Source organism: Medicago truncatula, chromosome 3 (genome assembly GCF_003473485.1).
Source record: "Medicago truncatula cultivar Jemalong A17 chromosome 3, MtrunA17r5.0-ANR, whole genome shotgun sequence".
NCBI lineage: Eukaryota > Viridiplantae > Streptophyta > Magnoliopsida > Fabales > Fabaceae > Medicago > Medicago truncatula.
Window position 1 is genome coordinate 30,627,738 of NC_053044.1, and position 17,909 is coordinate 30,645,646.

Genomic DNA, 17,909 nt, shown 5'->3' on the forward strand with positions numbered 1-17,909 from the left:
AACTGACTATGAGTTTGATGGAATGACCACCTCTTCAGTCTTCTGCTCTAAAAACCACACTTCAAATCTCCAAAATTCAGAACCCTTGTTTCTGAAACAGGTTTAGCTTAAATAGGAAATTATGTGACAAAAATCGTGTCATGATCCTCAGTAATCGTGCCACATTTTCAGCTCTAAACCTAACTTCCGGATCGCCCTCTCTTCAAAATTGTGTCACGCCTTATAAAATCGTACCACAATTTTATAGGTAGAAACGAGCTTAACTTCAGGACACAAAATCGTAACACGATACAATGATTTCATGTTCTTCATATTTTCTTGCTTTTCACACCCTTGGTTGTCTCAAATTCTAACAGACTCAATAAAAATGTCAAAATAAGTCTAAAAAATTGCGTAATGACAACATGTCATCAAGTTATAAAATTATTTTGATAGTTCTTTGATGCAAGAGTTTGATATTTTGTTTTATTTTATTTACCTTGAAACAATTTACTGGAGATGAATTAATTTGCTAATATTTTGAAATGCGATTTGGTTATCAAAAAATTATATTTAAATTTTTTTCTACAAGGGATAATATTGTAATTAAACTAACATCAAACCCTACCCTAGCAATTCCTTATAAATAGGCACTCAACTTCTCTTTCACAATGCACCAACGGCGCTTCCTCAAAATTGCAGTCTTCTTTTTCTCTTCTCTAGATCCATTATCAATATGGTCTTTCACCATTTATTTTTTTATCATTGATTTGTATACAAAATATGTTCACGCATTTCTACTTGTATGATTGGATTGAATATTTTTTATATGTCTGGGAGGGGCACATATCGATTGAAACTTCATCCGACTCAAACAAATATTGTATATCTGGAAAATCTCAGGTAAATCATCTTGTCCATTATTTTATTTAATACTTTTTTTTATTGGTGGTTTGTTTTCACCAATTTAATATTTTTTTTTTTGTTTTTTCTCCAGAAGATCCACGAGCAGAACAACAAAACTCAGGTCATGGAGTATCATTTCAAGCCTAATCAAATGAAAACTATTTATGCTGTCGTATACTTTTATGTCTTATCTACTATGTTGCGTTGTATCGTTCGATTTAGTGACGTCCAACAAACATTTATCAAGTGTGATTTCTTTGATTAAATACAGGTAAAATGATAAACGTAACTCTCCTTTAATTTTACTATTATAATTTATTTAGAATTACTTGATTTTATATTGATGAGTTCAATCTAGTTTTTTTGTCTTGTTTAGGTTTATTATGGATAGCATGATTTAGTGAATGGGATAATAATGTGTTAAACATTTTATCTAATTGACATATAAAAAGTTTATTATTTATTTTATATATTTTTAATTTTATATAAAAGAGTGATTTATGCTTTAAAAAAAGTGATTTATAAACGCTCTTTGTTTACTCGATTTTATGAAGAAAAAAATTCAAGTTAAGAAGCAATAGCATACAACTTCATCTGAATCCATGGTGTTTTGTAATTTTTTTTTTAAACTATTGCCACACAGTATCTGAAATAAAAATGATCATTTAAATAAAAATATTTGAAATAAAATATTCAAGTTTCAATACAAATTAACTATTTTAAACTTCTTAACATCTGCAAGTCGTTATAGGTTGCATTCTTAGCTAATAGAAATGTGTGCACTGTCATGTTTCTTGCTCATTTGTATGTGAATGTATGATAAGTTTATATTTGAATATTTTGTACAAAATTTACAAGATGATTATAACAATTGAAACTATTTGGTTTTCATGTATCTTGTTCTGACTCATGAAGTATTGGCTGTCTTGCAAATTAGAGTTACAAGTTCCTGATGGTGGCATTGAAGCTGAAGCTGATGTGGCCATTGAAGTTGCAGTTGCTATAGCAAATTCAACAAACGCTATGATTCCAACTTTACCAATTGCCTTGTTAGTTTCTGCCAATGATGCATCTACCACCTCCCCGGCAAGTCTACTTGTGGAAAAGGAAGATGAACAGGCAAAGAAAAAACGTATACTTGGGTTGAAATTCAGCGAGATCAATCGTATTTATGGTGATTGGATTGATGATCGACTTCTTGTTCTTTCAAACTTGCTATGGAATGCTTTGTGGCCGCCGAGGGCATCACCAGTTGTGAATTCTCTGTCACACAAATCACATTTGTGAAGTTTTGCACCTTTTTGATGTTTCTCATTTTTATAATAAACAACACTGCTTTTCGGTTTACGATGGATAGAATGATGAGAGTGAGATGAAGATGAAGAAGAAGAAGAAGAAGAAGAAGAAGAAAAATGCTTCATCTTGAAAAGGGTTTGGAAGCAAAAGAAACACTGATTCAGCGCCGCAAAGTGTGGGTGTGGAGGTGAGTGAAGAAGGGAAACATAAAAGAAAATGAATTGAAAGGGTTTGTACCGCTTATAAATAGGAGTTTTGCATTGGTTTCAGAAAAAACAAACTAGGGTTTTTTTATTGAAAAATGTGTGACACGTGTATAAATCGTGAGAGTGAAAGAGATGAGATCGTGTTCAATTTAATATTGAATGAATGATAATCTGAATTTTCTTCATTTATTTATCTTCAATTTAATATTTATTTATATTTCTTTCAAAAATATGTATGTATGATGATATAGATATACATAAATGGAAGATTGAGATTGTGTAGTTTAATTAGTTTGAGATAAAGATTAAAATCGTTTGAGATTCAAGGCTCAAGTCATGTCAATAAAAAAAAAACTAACATGTTGACATTTATCAATAAAAAAAATGAATGAACGATTAGTAGAGTTTTTTTTTTATTAAAACGAGTCTCACTAATCTATCAAACTCATGTCCATCTCTCCCATAAACGAATAGCATATGGAGGTTAGATAGATGAAACAAATTCACACTCGTTGAGTCAGTGCAGAAATATATGAGGTCCACACATATCATCATTGTTTTTTATTTTCTTTTCTTTCATCAAACTTTTTTTTTTGTTGAAAGATCATCAAACTTCAACCTCTTTCTTCGTTTGAAAAACAAAATCAATTTCTCTCTTTTAGTATTTTATGACAAAATTTCTCTCTTAATCTTATCTCCCGTTTGGTCAAAAAAACTTCCCATATTCTTTATTTATTATATAAAAATAAAATAATACTCTCTCCGGTCTTTATTATAAGAAAGAATTAACTTTTTTGGTTCATTGTATAAGTGATGTATCTAGTCTATATTTACAATTAGATACATTAATTATTCTATGAACCTAAAAAGTCAACTTTTTCTTATAATAAAGACCGGAGGAAGTACATATTTTCGGTCAATATATAATCAACTTTTACCTCGACTTCTTTAAAACACCCCTCATTTATATAACGATGCTTCTCTGCTGACATGGTCATGGGGATGGTGACCGATTTATAGAGTTATTTATTTTTGCTTCATATTTTCTAACTTACATGTGGTTGAAGGGGAAACACGTTAGTCTTCCCCTCAATTATCATGGTTGGTGGCTAAGTCTGTTTTCTATTCTCGGAATAGGCTAATTGTCTTTATTTCTTTTTTCGTTCCTTGGTGGTTGGCTTTTGCCTTGTAAATATTGAGACGAATTCTGTTTGTATTTTGGTGTTTCTTTTTTAGTACATCTTGTGTTAGGAAGACCATTTTTATTGTGGTAATATATTGCATTTTAGTCTCTTCAAAAAAAATTGATTGGTATAGTCAATAGTGTTATGGTCGGAGACATTCACATTTATTCGTAGATGATGTTGTGCTCAACATGGGTGTGGCATTTTTCCCTATATAAAATACAGCTTCTAAACATGTATTGCTACACTGTTATGTGTCATTTCTAATGTTGATCAATTACAAATATTTCATCACTATTATTGTCAATTTATACCATAATTTTAGAAATTATAATGAAATGATTTTACATTCAATTTGTTTAATTTGAAGGGAAAAAAAAAAAGCTATCAATCTATGGTTTCACATATGATTTTTTTTATGGACCTCCCAAAATTATTGATAATGTTTTTTTAATAATAAATATTAGTATGTTAATCGTTAGGGTCGGACCTTGAGAAGTGCAAGAAGTGCTACCGAACCGAGCCTCTAAAAACTATGGGCCTAAAAAAAAAAAAATACACACCCCACACTTAAATTAAAAAAATTACATATTACTTTTTTTTCTTCAGGACACGTATGTGTTTTTTCTAGACTCTACTTCTACTTTATGGACATAAATTTGATGCCATGAAACCACCATCAATTTGTATAATCACTTAATCAATCAATTTGAAAAGCTATTTCATTGAAAGAATCACAACAATTATTTCTTTTTCGCATAAACTATTTGTTTTCCCTTTCCTACGACGTAGGAGTGACATTCAAACGACACCATTAGGTAAATTTCACCTCTCTTTCACTTAATTTTATTTTGTTTTGTTTCATGTTTAAAAGTTCTTCTGATTCTGATTTTTTAATGAAGCTTAACTATACAAAAAAAAAATCGCATTTTTATTTTACTAGAACCTATTTTAAAAATAGAACCGAGCCTCCTATTTCATTGGAACGGCCCTGTTAACCGTTATGCTATTTTTCTCCTTGTTAAAAGTTGAACTCTAAACATTTAATTCATCAACTCTTTAAATCTCTTAACTCAAATCAGTTGAGTTACCCAAACCCCTAAATTATAGTTAATCTATTCAATTATAAAATACTGAACATGAGATAAAACAACTAAGTCTATATTATCATTTCCGTAAGCCTAACTCAGTTGATAAAAACATTGCATAATATATGCAGAGGTCAGAGATTGAACTCCACCCCACTTCTCCTTATTGATTATGCGTGACCTCCAACAATTATACTACTTGACAAATTAAAACCAATATTAACACATCATTCTTTTGTGTAAATTATAACATCTCATTCCTCATTTCCTTCTTATATTCTATAATTGATATGGCATAATATATTTACACATCCTGAAGGGGTCAAATTCAGTAGATCATCGAAGAAAATTAGTCTTCGTCCAATTAAAATATACAAAACTTAACCATACACATTCATTATAGATAAGAAAAAAAACGTGAAGTATTAATATTCACTATATGCAATGTAATAAACAATATACAAAACAGAAACATTCATCAAAGGATAAATATAACCATTTGTTAGCATGCAATTTCAAAAGACTTATTTAATGCTGTCAACATTAGTTGATTTTTATCTTTGCAGAAATCAAAATCGTTCCCTTCAAATTTGAGGAGTTCGACGAGATGTGAACTTAATGCGAAAGGGTCTACAAGCCTTAGAGTTCGACGAGACGTGAGTCAGGATGCAGGACCGTCGAAGCCAAGCAATTCCTGTTGAGGCGGGAAGATTTCAAATTTCAAAGAGAAGCGGTTTCCTAAATGGGAAAGTGGGAGACAAGCGGTTGTCTAAATGGAAGAAATGTTGATCGTGGAGTTAGACTTTTTTTCCAGTTATTTTGTTACAGAAATTCTACAACACTCAAAGTATCGGCTCGAGAGAAAAGAATTATACAAAATGTATGTATAGAATTTGTCAAACCACTTTTATTTTTAATGCAATGCAATTTATATTTTCTTTAAGTTTCTGCACCTTTAATTAACTTTTAGTCTTTTATTTTGCATTTACTGCGTTTGTTTTTACTTTAAAACCTTTTTCTGTCGAAACCTATTCATTAAACAACCTAAGAACTTGATGAACGCGAAGTCTTTTCTCTTAAAAACAAATGCACAACATGTCATAGGATTTTTGGTTTGATCCTGCTTGCAATAATCAATATCAGCCCTTATTATTTACCAAAAACACCAGTAAACACCACTACCATAGAATCTTCGCATTCGAGTTCAATCAATGTATGTCAGACAAAGATCCTAGCTAGCCACCAATCTTCATTTTTTCTTCTAAACTTTGTACAATTTTGGATTTTGAGTTTCAATTTTTGTACTTTAAAAATTTGGGAAAAGTATCATTTTTATTTCAGTCATCGACAGTCGGCGATTCAGGTTCACGTTCATCTAAATGTGATGTCGTTGCACCACATAGTAGGAACCGAGGCTTAAGCTTATTATCCCACAAATCACTAAGAGTCGGCACATCATTTCCTCTCCTCCGTTCCTCAACCATCGACACCTCCTCCGTTAACCGATAAACCTCAATCTCAATTTCAAAATTACCATTCAATCCTTCCAAGTCCAAAACCGCTAAATCACCTACATCCTGTATAGAAAATTAGACAGTTATTTTTTAATTAGTGAACGAAAAGAAATAGGTCATAGTATCAAACATGATTACAAAATTTATTTATTTTAGAATGGTGAAGCTTTATGTTATACCAAGTTTCAAAAGCTTGACCCGTTTATATAACCATGTTCTTTTCTGTAATTTCTTCGTTTATTACATTTAAAAAAAACATCTTTAAATGATTTTAATCGTCTTCAAGACGTCTTTATTACATGTAAAACTGGAAGCAGCAAACTACCAAATGACATTGAATTCTCAGGTAAAACTCAATCCGTTAACTTAATTGCCTTGAGATGTTAATAGACACAGAATGGAATCATTGTGTTGTGAATTCGGACTCAAAATCACACCAATAAACTATGATGTGTGGAGCAAAGGAAAGTAGTAACCAATATCAAAGTAACAACAAGCAACAACAACAATAACCAACCTAGATCTAATCTAGGAGTAAAGTGAAAAACACAAAACCACAAACAAAAGATAAATAGAGAAGAGAAACAAACACACAAAGAAATGTATACACAGTTCGGTCCAAATTGACCTACTTTGGAGGAGAGATTGATCTCTCCAATCCACTATCACGATTCCTTGCGTACGATCCAAGGTACACAAATCTTATCCACAAATCGTGTCACGATTTGGCTTCCAAGAACACTCTCCCATTCTACCTCAAACATCATTCCACGATTATAAACTCAATCGTGTCACGATTTGGCTTCCAAGAACACTCTCCCATTCTACCTCAAACATCGTGCCATGATTATAAACTTGTGTCACGAATGTTCACAATCTCAGAAACTCAATTTTGAGTCATATGCCACATGACCAGTGAGAATTTGCATTGACATAATTTGCATACTTACAAGGTCCTCCCAAGCTTCTTTCACTTCTTCTTTTGCATATGCAAATCCATACCCTGGCAAATCAACTATGCTAAACTTTGTTCCCAAGTTGAAGAAGTTTATTGTCTATTGTGGAAACACCCAAGCCTGCAGCAAAATCAACAACATATAAATATACAAACAATTAAGACATACAGATGAATAAACAGACAAACCATTATTATTTATTCATTTATACCTGCAACAAAGATAAGTATCCTGCCATATGTTTAGTTTTATAATGGAAGGCATTGTTAAGCTCCCTGTATAGGTGTGCAACAACTCTCCATGCATAATCAGAGACAAGCTCCAAGTCTCTGAAGTAACTCAAATACGCAACATCCTCATAGTTGGCGCTTTTGTCAATGACAACCGATGATTCAGGTTCACGTTCATCTAAATGTGATGTCGTTGCACCACATAGTAGCAACTGAGGCTTAAGTTTATTATCCCACAAATCACTCAAAGTCGCCACATCATTTCCTCTCCTCCATACATCAACCATCGACACATTCTCCGTTAACCGGTAAACCTCGATCTCAATTCCAAAATTACCATTCAACGCTTCCAAGTCCACCCCACATTCTTTCTTCCACCTCAACGTCATTCCCTTTGCCGCTCCTACATCCTCCACCACCTCTAAAATCCTCTTCGGCGACTCCCTTAAAACAAACCGCTCTGTCCCATCAAATTCCCCAAACAATCCAGACAAATTCATACCGGAAGAAAATGATATAATATTAAACGCATTCAAATTCTATACCATCCATCACATTTACACCCGAACCCAAACCCGTGCCCGTATCCATAATCTTCCTCACGAAACTTTATCTCCTTGTACCCTTTTCTAAACCATGGATCTCAGGTCATACCATCAACCGTGATCCAGGTTTCCGTGTTTGTATCAAGTAATTTTGAATTCCACATTGAACGGAAAAGAAATTCATCTATGAATAATGTGTCGTCTTTTGAATTCCACATGTTTCAACATTTAAGAACCTAGAATACCTGTGTACGGCCAGGCTTGTCCGATGTCCGTACAACCGCCCATTGTCGAGTAAGTGCATCAAAAAGAGATGATTTACCACATTTGACTTTCCTGTTAGCCATAACTCAATCAACAAAAAACAAAAAACTTTTAACTTGTTTCACTAAGCAACTACAACTACTACTACTATGATATGATGACGCATTCCAAGAATTAAAACAATACCAGCATATATGGGTGTTTTTTATTGGTGTTTTTTTTTAGCCATATACTATGTGTAAACAACAATTTTCATGCCTTCTGTCATTGGGGATATTTTGATATTTTTGTGTATGAGAAAAAATGAAAGTGAGAAGAGTGGTTTCGTTGTTCTTCAAGTACCCCGAACTAAACATTTTTCTTCCAATTCCAACAACAATTAATTACTGGACAAATCGAACCCACTTGGATTTGCTTGGCGGTATTGATTTAGGACCTGAGAGTCTGCTTTTCTTCAAGGTTGTATGTTCGATTCTTTCTGTTGCTAATTTGGGTGGACTAAATTTACCTTCTTAAAAAAAAATATTGGACAAGTCGGTTCATTCAAAAATCGAATATGCTTCTAGTCCAATTGAGCCTCAAAATAGCTTGAGCAAAAAATCAAGATAAAAACCATTGGTTCTTTATATATATTTATAGGTTCACCACATTGTAGGAGATTAGCCTCTTTATAAGGACAATGGTGTTATTTATTTATTTTCTTTGTGGTGTACGATGGTGTTGGCTAATCATGGTTTTCATTAAATGTCATCAAATCATCAAATATGTTCTGTAGTGATTGGTGAACAATTTGCTTATCTTTGATGATAAAAAAAATTGTAACAAATGTTTATAAAATATTTGATATGGTTATGATAGATATTTAGCAAGTTTACTAATTTTATCGAAGTAATAATTCTAAGTTCGTATCCATAAAGATTGTGTTAATCTCAGTTTAGTATTATTGTTATTATCTCGGATATGTAAAATTAGGGGGGTTTCCCTAGGCGGTCGGTTTGATTGCATAAAGGTAAATAAGCAGATAAAAGTTTTTCGAAAATTTACGGAGAGATGAGATATGTCTTTCGAATTCTCTGATTATTATTGTCTGGTAAAGTACACCTATTTTATATGAATACTTCAAAAGTTTTAAGAACGTTAACCTAATAACACAAATAAACGATTATCTATTCCTTGATTAACCTTGTTTATTTGAACAATTCAATTAGGTCTTAGTCATAAACTAGAGTCAGTAGTCATTCGATCTTACCAATTCAAGTTATATAGTGTCAATATATAAAAAGCATTAAGAACAATTGAATTGAATAAAACTAGATTGATATTCACAAGCAATAGATTTTCATAGCCACATGTTTTAAACAAGATTACTTCAGATTCATCTCAGACCTAATCTCTAAGAGATTTAGCTACACATAATATGGATTGCAAATAACATCAATCGTTGAAGCATAAAAACATACATAAACCGACTATGAGGGATGGAATGGCCACCTCTTCAGTCTTCTGCTCTGAAAAGTAAATTAGGGGGGGGGGGGGGGGGGGGGGGGGTATGCGTCAGTTTGATTGCATACAAGTAAATTACCGGATAAAAGTTGTTTGGAAAATATACAGAAAGATGATATCAGGTCATTCGAATCCTTTGATTATTACTGTCTAGTAAATTGCACCTATTTCCTAAGAATACTTAAAGGTTTTAAGAACGTTAACCTAATATCACAAATAAGCGATTATCTATTCCTAGACTACCATGTTTATTTGAACAACTCAATTAGGTCTAAGTCGTAAGCTAGGGTCAGTGGTCATTCGATCTTACTAATTGAAGTTATATAGTGTCAATATATTAAAAACATTAAAAGCAATTGAATAAAAATAGATTGATATTCACAAGCAATAGAGTTTCACAACCAAATGTTTCAAACAAGATTACTTCAGATTCATCTCAGACCTAATCTCTAAGAGATTTAGCTACTCATAATATGAATTACAAATAACATCATCAGTTGAAGCATAAAAACATACATAAACTAACTATGAATCTCAGTAATAGTGCCACGTTTTTAAGCTATAAACCTAACTTCCTTCGTCCTCTCTTCAAAATTGTGTCTCACACCTTATAAAATCGTTACACAATTTTACAGGTAGAAACAAGTTTAGCTGGACACAAAATCGCGTCATGATGCCAAAATCGTGACACGATATGATGATTTCATGTTCTCCATATTTTCTTGCTTTTCACACCCTAGTTGTCTCAAGTTGTTACAAACTAAATAAAAATGTCAAAATAAGTCTAAAAAATTACGTAATGACAACATGTTATCAGGTTATAAAATTATTTTGACAGTTCTTTGATACAAGAGTGTGATATTTTGTTTTATTTTATTTACCTTGAAACAATTTACTGTAGATGAACTATTAACTAATATTTTTAAATGTGAATTGATTATCAAAAAATTATATTTAATTTTTTTCTACAAGGGATAATATTGTAATTAACCTAACATCAAACCCTACCCAAGATATTTTTATAAATAGGTACTCAACTTCTCTTTCACAATGTACCGACGGCGCTTCCTCAAAATTGCAGTCTTCTTTTTCTCTTATCTAGATTCATTATCAATATGGTCGTTTGCCATTTATTTTATTGTCATTGATTTGTATACAAAATATGTTCACGCATGTCTACTTGTATAATTTGATTGATTATTTTTTATATGTCTGGGAGGGGCACATATTGATTGAAACTTCATCCAACTCAAACAAATATTTTATATCTGGAAAATTTCAGGTAAATCATCTTGTCCGATCTTTTATTTAATATTTTTTGTTGTTGGCTTGTTTTCTCCAATTTAATCTTGTTTTGTTTTTTCTCCATAAGATCCACGAGCGAAACAACAAAACTCAGGTCATGAAATATCATTTCAAGCCTAATGAAATGGAAACTATTTACGTTGCTGTATATTTTGATGTCTTATCTACTATGTTGTGTTGTATCGTTCGATTTAGTGACGTCCAACATAAACATTCATCAAGTGTGATTTCTTTGATTAAATACAGGTAAAATGATAGACATAAATCTCCTTCAATTTTATTATTATAATTTATTTAGATTTACTTGGATAATAATGTTTTATATTATTATGTATTTTATAAAAAATACATAATATTTTATATAAAAGAGTGATTTATCCTTTAAAAAAAAGTGATTGATGAGCGCTAGTTTTTTACTCGATTTTTTGAAGAAAAAAAATCAAGTAAAGAAACAATAGCATACAATTTCATATGAATCCATGTTGCTAACATATATTATGTCTTGTAAATTCTTTTTTTTTTTTTTTTTTTTTAACTATTGCCGCACAGTATGTGAAATAAAAATATTTCATTTAAATAAAATGATTGAAATAAAATGCAGAAGTTTCAAAACAAATTTACTATTTTAAATTTCTTAACACCTGTAAGTCTTTATAGGCTGCATTCTTAGCTAAAAGAAATGTGTGCACTCTCACGTTTCTTGCTCATTTGTATGTGAATGTATGATAAGTTATATTTGAATATTGTGGACAAAAATTACAAGATAATTATAAACAATTGAAACTATTTGGTTTTCATGTATGTTGTTCTCCTATATAGGTCTACTTGTGGCAAAGGAAGAGGAGCAGGCTAAGAAGTGTATACTTAGGTTTTTTTTCCGCTAAACCAGGAGAAAGAACATGCATCAAGGGGAAGCAACGACAACCCAACTAGGTTGGCACCCTGATGAACCCCCAACTAGGCTAAGAAGTGTATACTTGGGTTAAAATTCAGCAAGATCAATCGTATTTATGGTGATTGAATTGATGATTGAACTCTTGTTCTTCCAAAGTTGCTAAGTGCAATGGAGACCTCAGTTGAATTTTGTGCTCTTGAGAACACGTCTCATTTGTATAAGGAGGATTCTTCTTAGATGACAACGAATTTTGGAAACATGGTCATTGGTGATGGAGATCAATTTATAGTTTACATATTCAATTATAAAATACTGAACAAGACAAAACAACGAGTCTATATTATCAACCAAATGAGTATCACGTCATTCTTGTGTAAATTCTAATATCCCATAGTATCACACAATTCTTTTGAGATGACATATTATATTTAAACACATCCTGAACCTATCAAATACTGATCAGGAAAAAACAAGTGATTTTATATATTCATAAATCAAATTTCAGTGGGTTATCGAGGAAAAGATATTAGTCTTCGTCCGGTTAAAATATACAAAGCTTAACCATACACCTTAATCATAGATAAAAAAAAAAAAAAAAAAACCTTAAGTATTCATATTCACTATCTGTAACAATATACAAAACACAAACATTCGCATTCCAGTTCAATCAATGTCTGAAGGACAAAGATCCTACCCACCAATCTTCATTTTTTTTCTTCTTCTAAACTTTGTACAATTTTGGATTTTGAGTTTAAAATTTTGAATTTAAGCCAATTTTTATTCAGGTTCACGTTCATTCGAATGTGATGATTCAGGTTCACGTTCATCTAAATGTGATGTCGTTGCACCACATAGTAGCAACTGAGGTTTAAGCTTATTATTCCACAAATCACTAAAAGTCGCCGCATTATTTCCTCTCCTCCGTACCTCAACCATCGCCACCTTCTCCGTTAACCGATAAACCTCAATCTCAATTCCAAATTTACCATTCAACTCTTCCAACTCTACCCCACATTCTTTCTTCCACCTCAACGCCATTCCCTCTGCCACTCCTATTTTCTTCACCACCTTTAAAATCCTCTTCGGCGACTCCCTTACAACAAACCGCTCTGACCCATCAAATTTCCCGAACAATCCAGATAAATTCAAACCGGAAGAAAATGATATAATATCAAACGCATTCAAATTCAATACCTTTGATCCATCACATCTACACTTGAACCCAAACCCATGCCCATATCCATAATCTTCCTCATGAAATTTTATCTCCTTGTACCCTTTTCTAAACCATGGATCCCGGGTCATACCATCAATTGTGATCCGGGTTTCCGGGTTTGTATCAAGTAATTTTGACAAAAATCTTTGGAGACCCGGCGACATCCAACGTGGACACTTGTATTCACCTTTATAAATTTTCCGATACATAACCATTAAATTTTGATCATTAAAAGGAAGATATCCCGCCGCAAGGACAAACAAAACAACGCCACATGACCAAACATCAACTTTGGCACCATCATATCCTCGCTTAGCAAGAACCTCAGGTGCCACGTAAGCAGGGGTTCCACAAAGAGTATGAAGCAATCCATCGGATCGGATCTGATTTGTGACTGCACTTAACCCGAAATCCGAAACTTTTAAATTCCCATTTTCATCTAATAACAAATTCTCCGGCTTAAGATCCCGATGAAAAACCCCTCGTGAATGACAATAACCAACAGCCGAGATTAATTGATGAAAATATCTCCGGCTAAGATCTTCGCTAAACCTACCCTTTGATATCTTCGCGAAAAGCTCGCCACCACGAACAAAATCCATAACAAAATAGATTTTCGTCTTGGTGGCAAGAACTTCGTGAAGACGAACAATATGAGGATGATGAAGACGACTCATGATTATGATTTCGAGTTTCACATTTTCGGCTAGACCTGTGCCTTTGAGTTTCTTTTTGTTGATTATCTTCACAGCCACGCTTTGCCCCGTTTGAACATTACGTGCATAATACACTTTCGCGAAAGCGCCACAACCAACAACTCTTCCTAATTCATATTTTCCAAAAATAGATGTTACCGCTGCTACATCCGGTGACGCTCGTTCGATCTCCGGCATTGTTGTGGTACCAGAGACCGAACCTTAATTGTTACAAAGAAAATAAATCAATGGAAATGAATATTTGAAGATGGGTTTGATGAATTTAAGGTTTGAGATGAAGTGGATTGTTTGCAAAATTCAGTTTTTATTTTGTTTTGTTTTGATGGTTTTGTTTTGTTTAGGAAAGAGAAACAAAAAACAGGTTTTTCAGTTTTTTTGTGTTTGTTTCTATCATTGTTGTTGGTTGTTACGTAGTGATCATAGAGAGGATAGAAATGTGAGGTAATATGAGACACACATGTGATTCTGCCGTGTGAATGAAATATAGAAATGATATATGCTTTATTAATTTGGACTTGGTGACTATTTTAGGTTGAGATTGCTTTGTGAAAGTGTGGCATAAATTGGTTTTGCATTTATTCTTACACATACGTGTTTGAAATTGCTAGGAATGATCATGACTTATGTAAATCTTATCCATGGGTCTTTGTATATGTTCTTGTTGATATGAACTTAGATGATGGAGAGGTTATATCAAACAAAATTGTCAACTTTTATTTTGATACCCAAATTTTAAAATACTTGAAAGAGTTATAATGATATGAATATTTGTAAATACTTGCTATAGAGCATCATAATGTTGATGATAGTGCTTAAATTGATCTCACATGTATATATCGTCAATTTGAATTTTTAATAGAGAAGGGTTAAGCAACTAAATATAAAAATATAATGTTGAACAATTTGAATTCAAGTAAAAATAGGTTTAGACCTTAATTTTGGTTTGCATTTTATTTTTATTGTTTTGATTAAAAAAAACATTTTGTATACTATCAAAAGCTTGAAAACTTCGAAAACATATATTTTCAATATGAAATTTATTATTTAATATATTTTTTAGCCAAATTAATCCCTAATAGAGACGCTCTTAGGGTCGTTAAGCATAATTATATGACATTAAAAGAAAGCACAATTAGCCAATTATGTATAAGAAAGTGTGCTAATATAATTTCATTTTGTGACATGATACGTGTTTCTCTCAAAATCAAACATGTAATCTATATCTATCTATAATCTATAGTAATACATCTATAATCTAAACATGTAACATGTCATATCAAAAGTCATAAAACATTGTGTTTAGAAGAAGAAAGGATGAGCATGTAAGAGGAGATGAGAGAGTGTAGAAAGAAGAGAGAAGCTTGAGAAGGAAGGAAAAAAATTTGAAAATAAATCTTAGATAGTAGGGACGATATTGGGTGACGTTTGGGTCAGGTACCTGCAGTTTGAAGGTCTTGGCTTCTTCTTCTTCTTATTTTTTTTTTTTATAAGTTAATGTATTTTTGTGTTTAGCTCCTCTCATAGTATAGCGTCAGTTATCTGAAATAAGTTTATTTATTTTAATGTATAAATTTATTTATCTTGATTTGACATTTTCAATTTCTATAGTAAGCACTCAGAGAACTTTGTCAACAACAAAAATTGTCAAGATGATATTTGTAATTTTTTATTTTATTTTTTATATATATTTGACCCGCCTTGCAAAAAATTTCAATCTTCAATACTTGTAACCTCTGGGTCCATTAGACTTTGTTTGGGAGTTTTGTGGGAAAGATAATGGAAAACTTTGAAATAAAAGAAGGAGCAAATGGAAAGAATATTTTGTAACAATTTAGTCATATATCATTTTTGTTGTTCAAGTCATTATCTCTTACAATATGCACACTTTTTTTCTTCTATTGTTCGTTCTAAGACTTTGATGTATCTTTTCAAATAATAATATTATTATGACTAAAGTAATTATTGGACGATGCTCTACTTTATTTGTTATTAGTCTCCTTTTTGAAGACTTCTAGCAAGAACATGTCTTGCTTCTTAGTTACATATGAATCTACTTGTCTATCCTTGTTGAAAATTTTCATTTAGCACATGTCTCCATTTTATTTATCATATGTCTAATACTTGAGTCTTAGAGGCCACATGTTTACAAAAATTAGTTGAAATATCTAAAAATGTGCATCATATTTTAAAGAGAGAAATCATGATGTCGTCACTGTAATTCTTCAAAGCTTCTAGCACTCAAGCTAAAAATAATGTGCTAAAAATTCTGTGACTGCAGTAGATGAACGTACCGAACCAAAACAACTTCCACTTATATTTGATCCCGTGTCAAATAACTAATAGTTTGATCAGACACATAACTGAGAAATAAATTACTAATACGTTGAGGCGTGATTTGCGTTGTGTAATGTCTGAATTTCTATATTTCCTCTCATATATCTTGTGCTAGAGGGTTTCTTCTGGTTTCTATGGAGATATCATTCCTTCCTCTCTTGAATTTCAAACTCCTTCAATGCTACTTGAAGGTATATATGTTCTCCCATAATTTTATTTTAGGGTTAATAATATTTTACCCCTGTAAAATATTTTTTTTTTTTTTTAGATCCCGTCCTTGTAAAATAAAGATTTTTCAGGATTGCCCCCTGATCCCAATGACTCAGCAGAATCTCTTATGTGACGCTGATGTGAATATTTCTTTGTATTTTTCATTAGCCACATGTATAATTCATTTAATACATCATATTTAATTAAAAATATCACAAAACTTAATTTAAAAAGCTTAAAATTAATTTTCAAAAATTTTAAAAAATTGAAAAAAAAAATAATTTTCAAAATAAAAAGTTCAGATTTTTTTTCTCAAAAAATAAAAATCTGGAACTTAATTTTCAAAATAAAAAAAAAATTAGAAAATATATTTCTTAAATTAGAAAAACAGATTTGAAATTAAATAAAGTTCAAATTTCTTTTCAATATAAAAATTCTGGAATAAAATGTCTAAAAAACTTTTTTCAAAATAATTTTTTTTCCAGAAATTTTCCTTTTTAAAAAATATATTTTTATTTAAAAACAATAAAAATTATCTTATTTTCCAAAATTTTATTTTTTAAGAAAAAAATATTTATTTGAGCAAAATATTTAATTTTTTTACAAAAATAAAATTATTTTTATTTAATTTTTTTATAAAAATAGAAACTTATCTTATTTTCCTGAATTTTTATTTTTTTAGAAAAAGTAAACAAAACTTTTTTATTTGAAAAAATTGAACTTATTTTAATTTCGATTTATTTTTCTAATTTTTAAAATATATTTTCCAATTTTTTTTATATTTTGAAATTTAAGTTCCATAGTTTCTTATTATATTCGAAAATATAATCTGAATTTTTTTAATTTTAAAAAATTAATTTTCAGATTTGTTTATTTTTTAATTTTAAATGATGTGTAATTTTTTTACGCGTGGCATCCAAACAAATATTGAAAAATAAAAAGAAATATTTAGAGGCACTTATAAATAACTAGAAGTATTTAGGGTCGAAAATGAAATCTCTTGTTGTGGCTGAAATTGATCTTGGAGTGTGTGTCTACTGCAACGACTTCGGTGCTTATGAATGGGATTCCTAAGAATGAGTTTTCATTCGAGAGAGCGTTGTGGCAAGTTTATCTTCTCTCTCCTTTTCTCTTTTTAATTGCGGCTGAAGGGTTGAATGTAATGATGAATGAATGCTACATTTGAGGCACATTTATTTTATTATTACCACTTGGGTAGTAATGCATCAATTAATCTTTTCCATTTACAAATTGATGACGATGAATTGTTATTGGGAGCAAAAAGTTGGGCAAATGTTCGAGTTCTGAAAGTGGTCCTGATTTTGTTCGAAGTTATTTTTGGCCTTAAACATAAAATCATGTTTGTATGGGTGAATGTTGCGACTTCGTGGTTGACTCAGACAATATCAATTTTGAATTGTAAAAATGGAAACTCGTCTTTTATGTATCTTCGCAAATTACAGTATTGGTATTCGTTGATCGATAGAGTGAACAAAAGGATATCGGGGTTGCAAAAGACGTCATTTATCTTTGGGTGGGTGTGATCTTCTCCTCTTAAATCT

General features: G+C 31.3%; 1 protein-coding gene and 1 long non-coding RNA gene across 2 annotated transcripts; one reads left to right on the plus strand and one right to left on the minus strand.

The window, feature by feature from the left end:
• Nucleotides 1–664: 664 nt before the first annotated feature.
• Nucleotides 665–1,681, plus strand: LOC120579343 (uncharacterized). The gene is made up of 3 exons (XR_005645141.1): nucleotides 665–882; nucleotides 977–1,156; nucleotides 1,637–1,681. It is a non-coding gene; the product is annotated as an uncharacterized lncRNA (long non-coding RNA).
• A 10,839-nt stretch (nucleotides 1,682–12,520) lies between these two features.
• On the minus strand, nucleotides 12,521–14,132 carry LOC25491038 (CBL-interacting serine/threonine-protein kinase 11). The gene has a single exon (XM_013604954.3). The coding sequence runs from the start codon at nucleotides 13,978–13,980 to the stop codon at nucleotides 12,649–12,651; it is 1,332 nt and encodes a 443-aa protein (XP_013460408.1). The 5' UTR covers nucleotides 13,981–14,132; the 3' UTR covers nucleotides 12,521–12,648.
• Nucleotides 14,133–17,909: the final 3,777 nt, after the last annotated feature.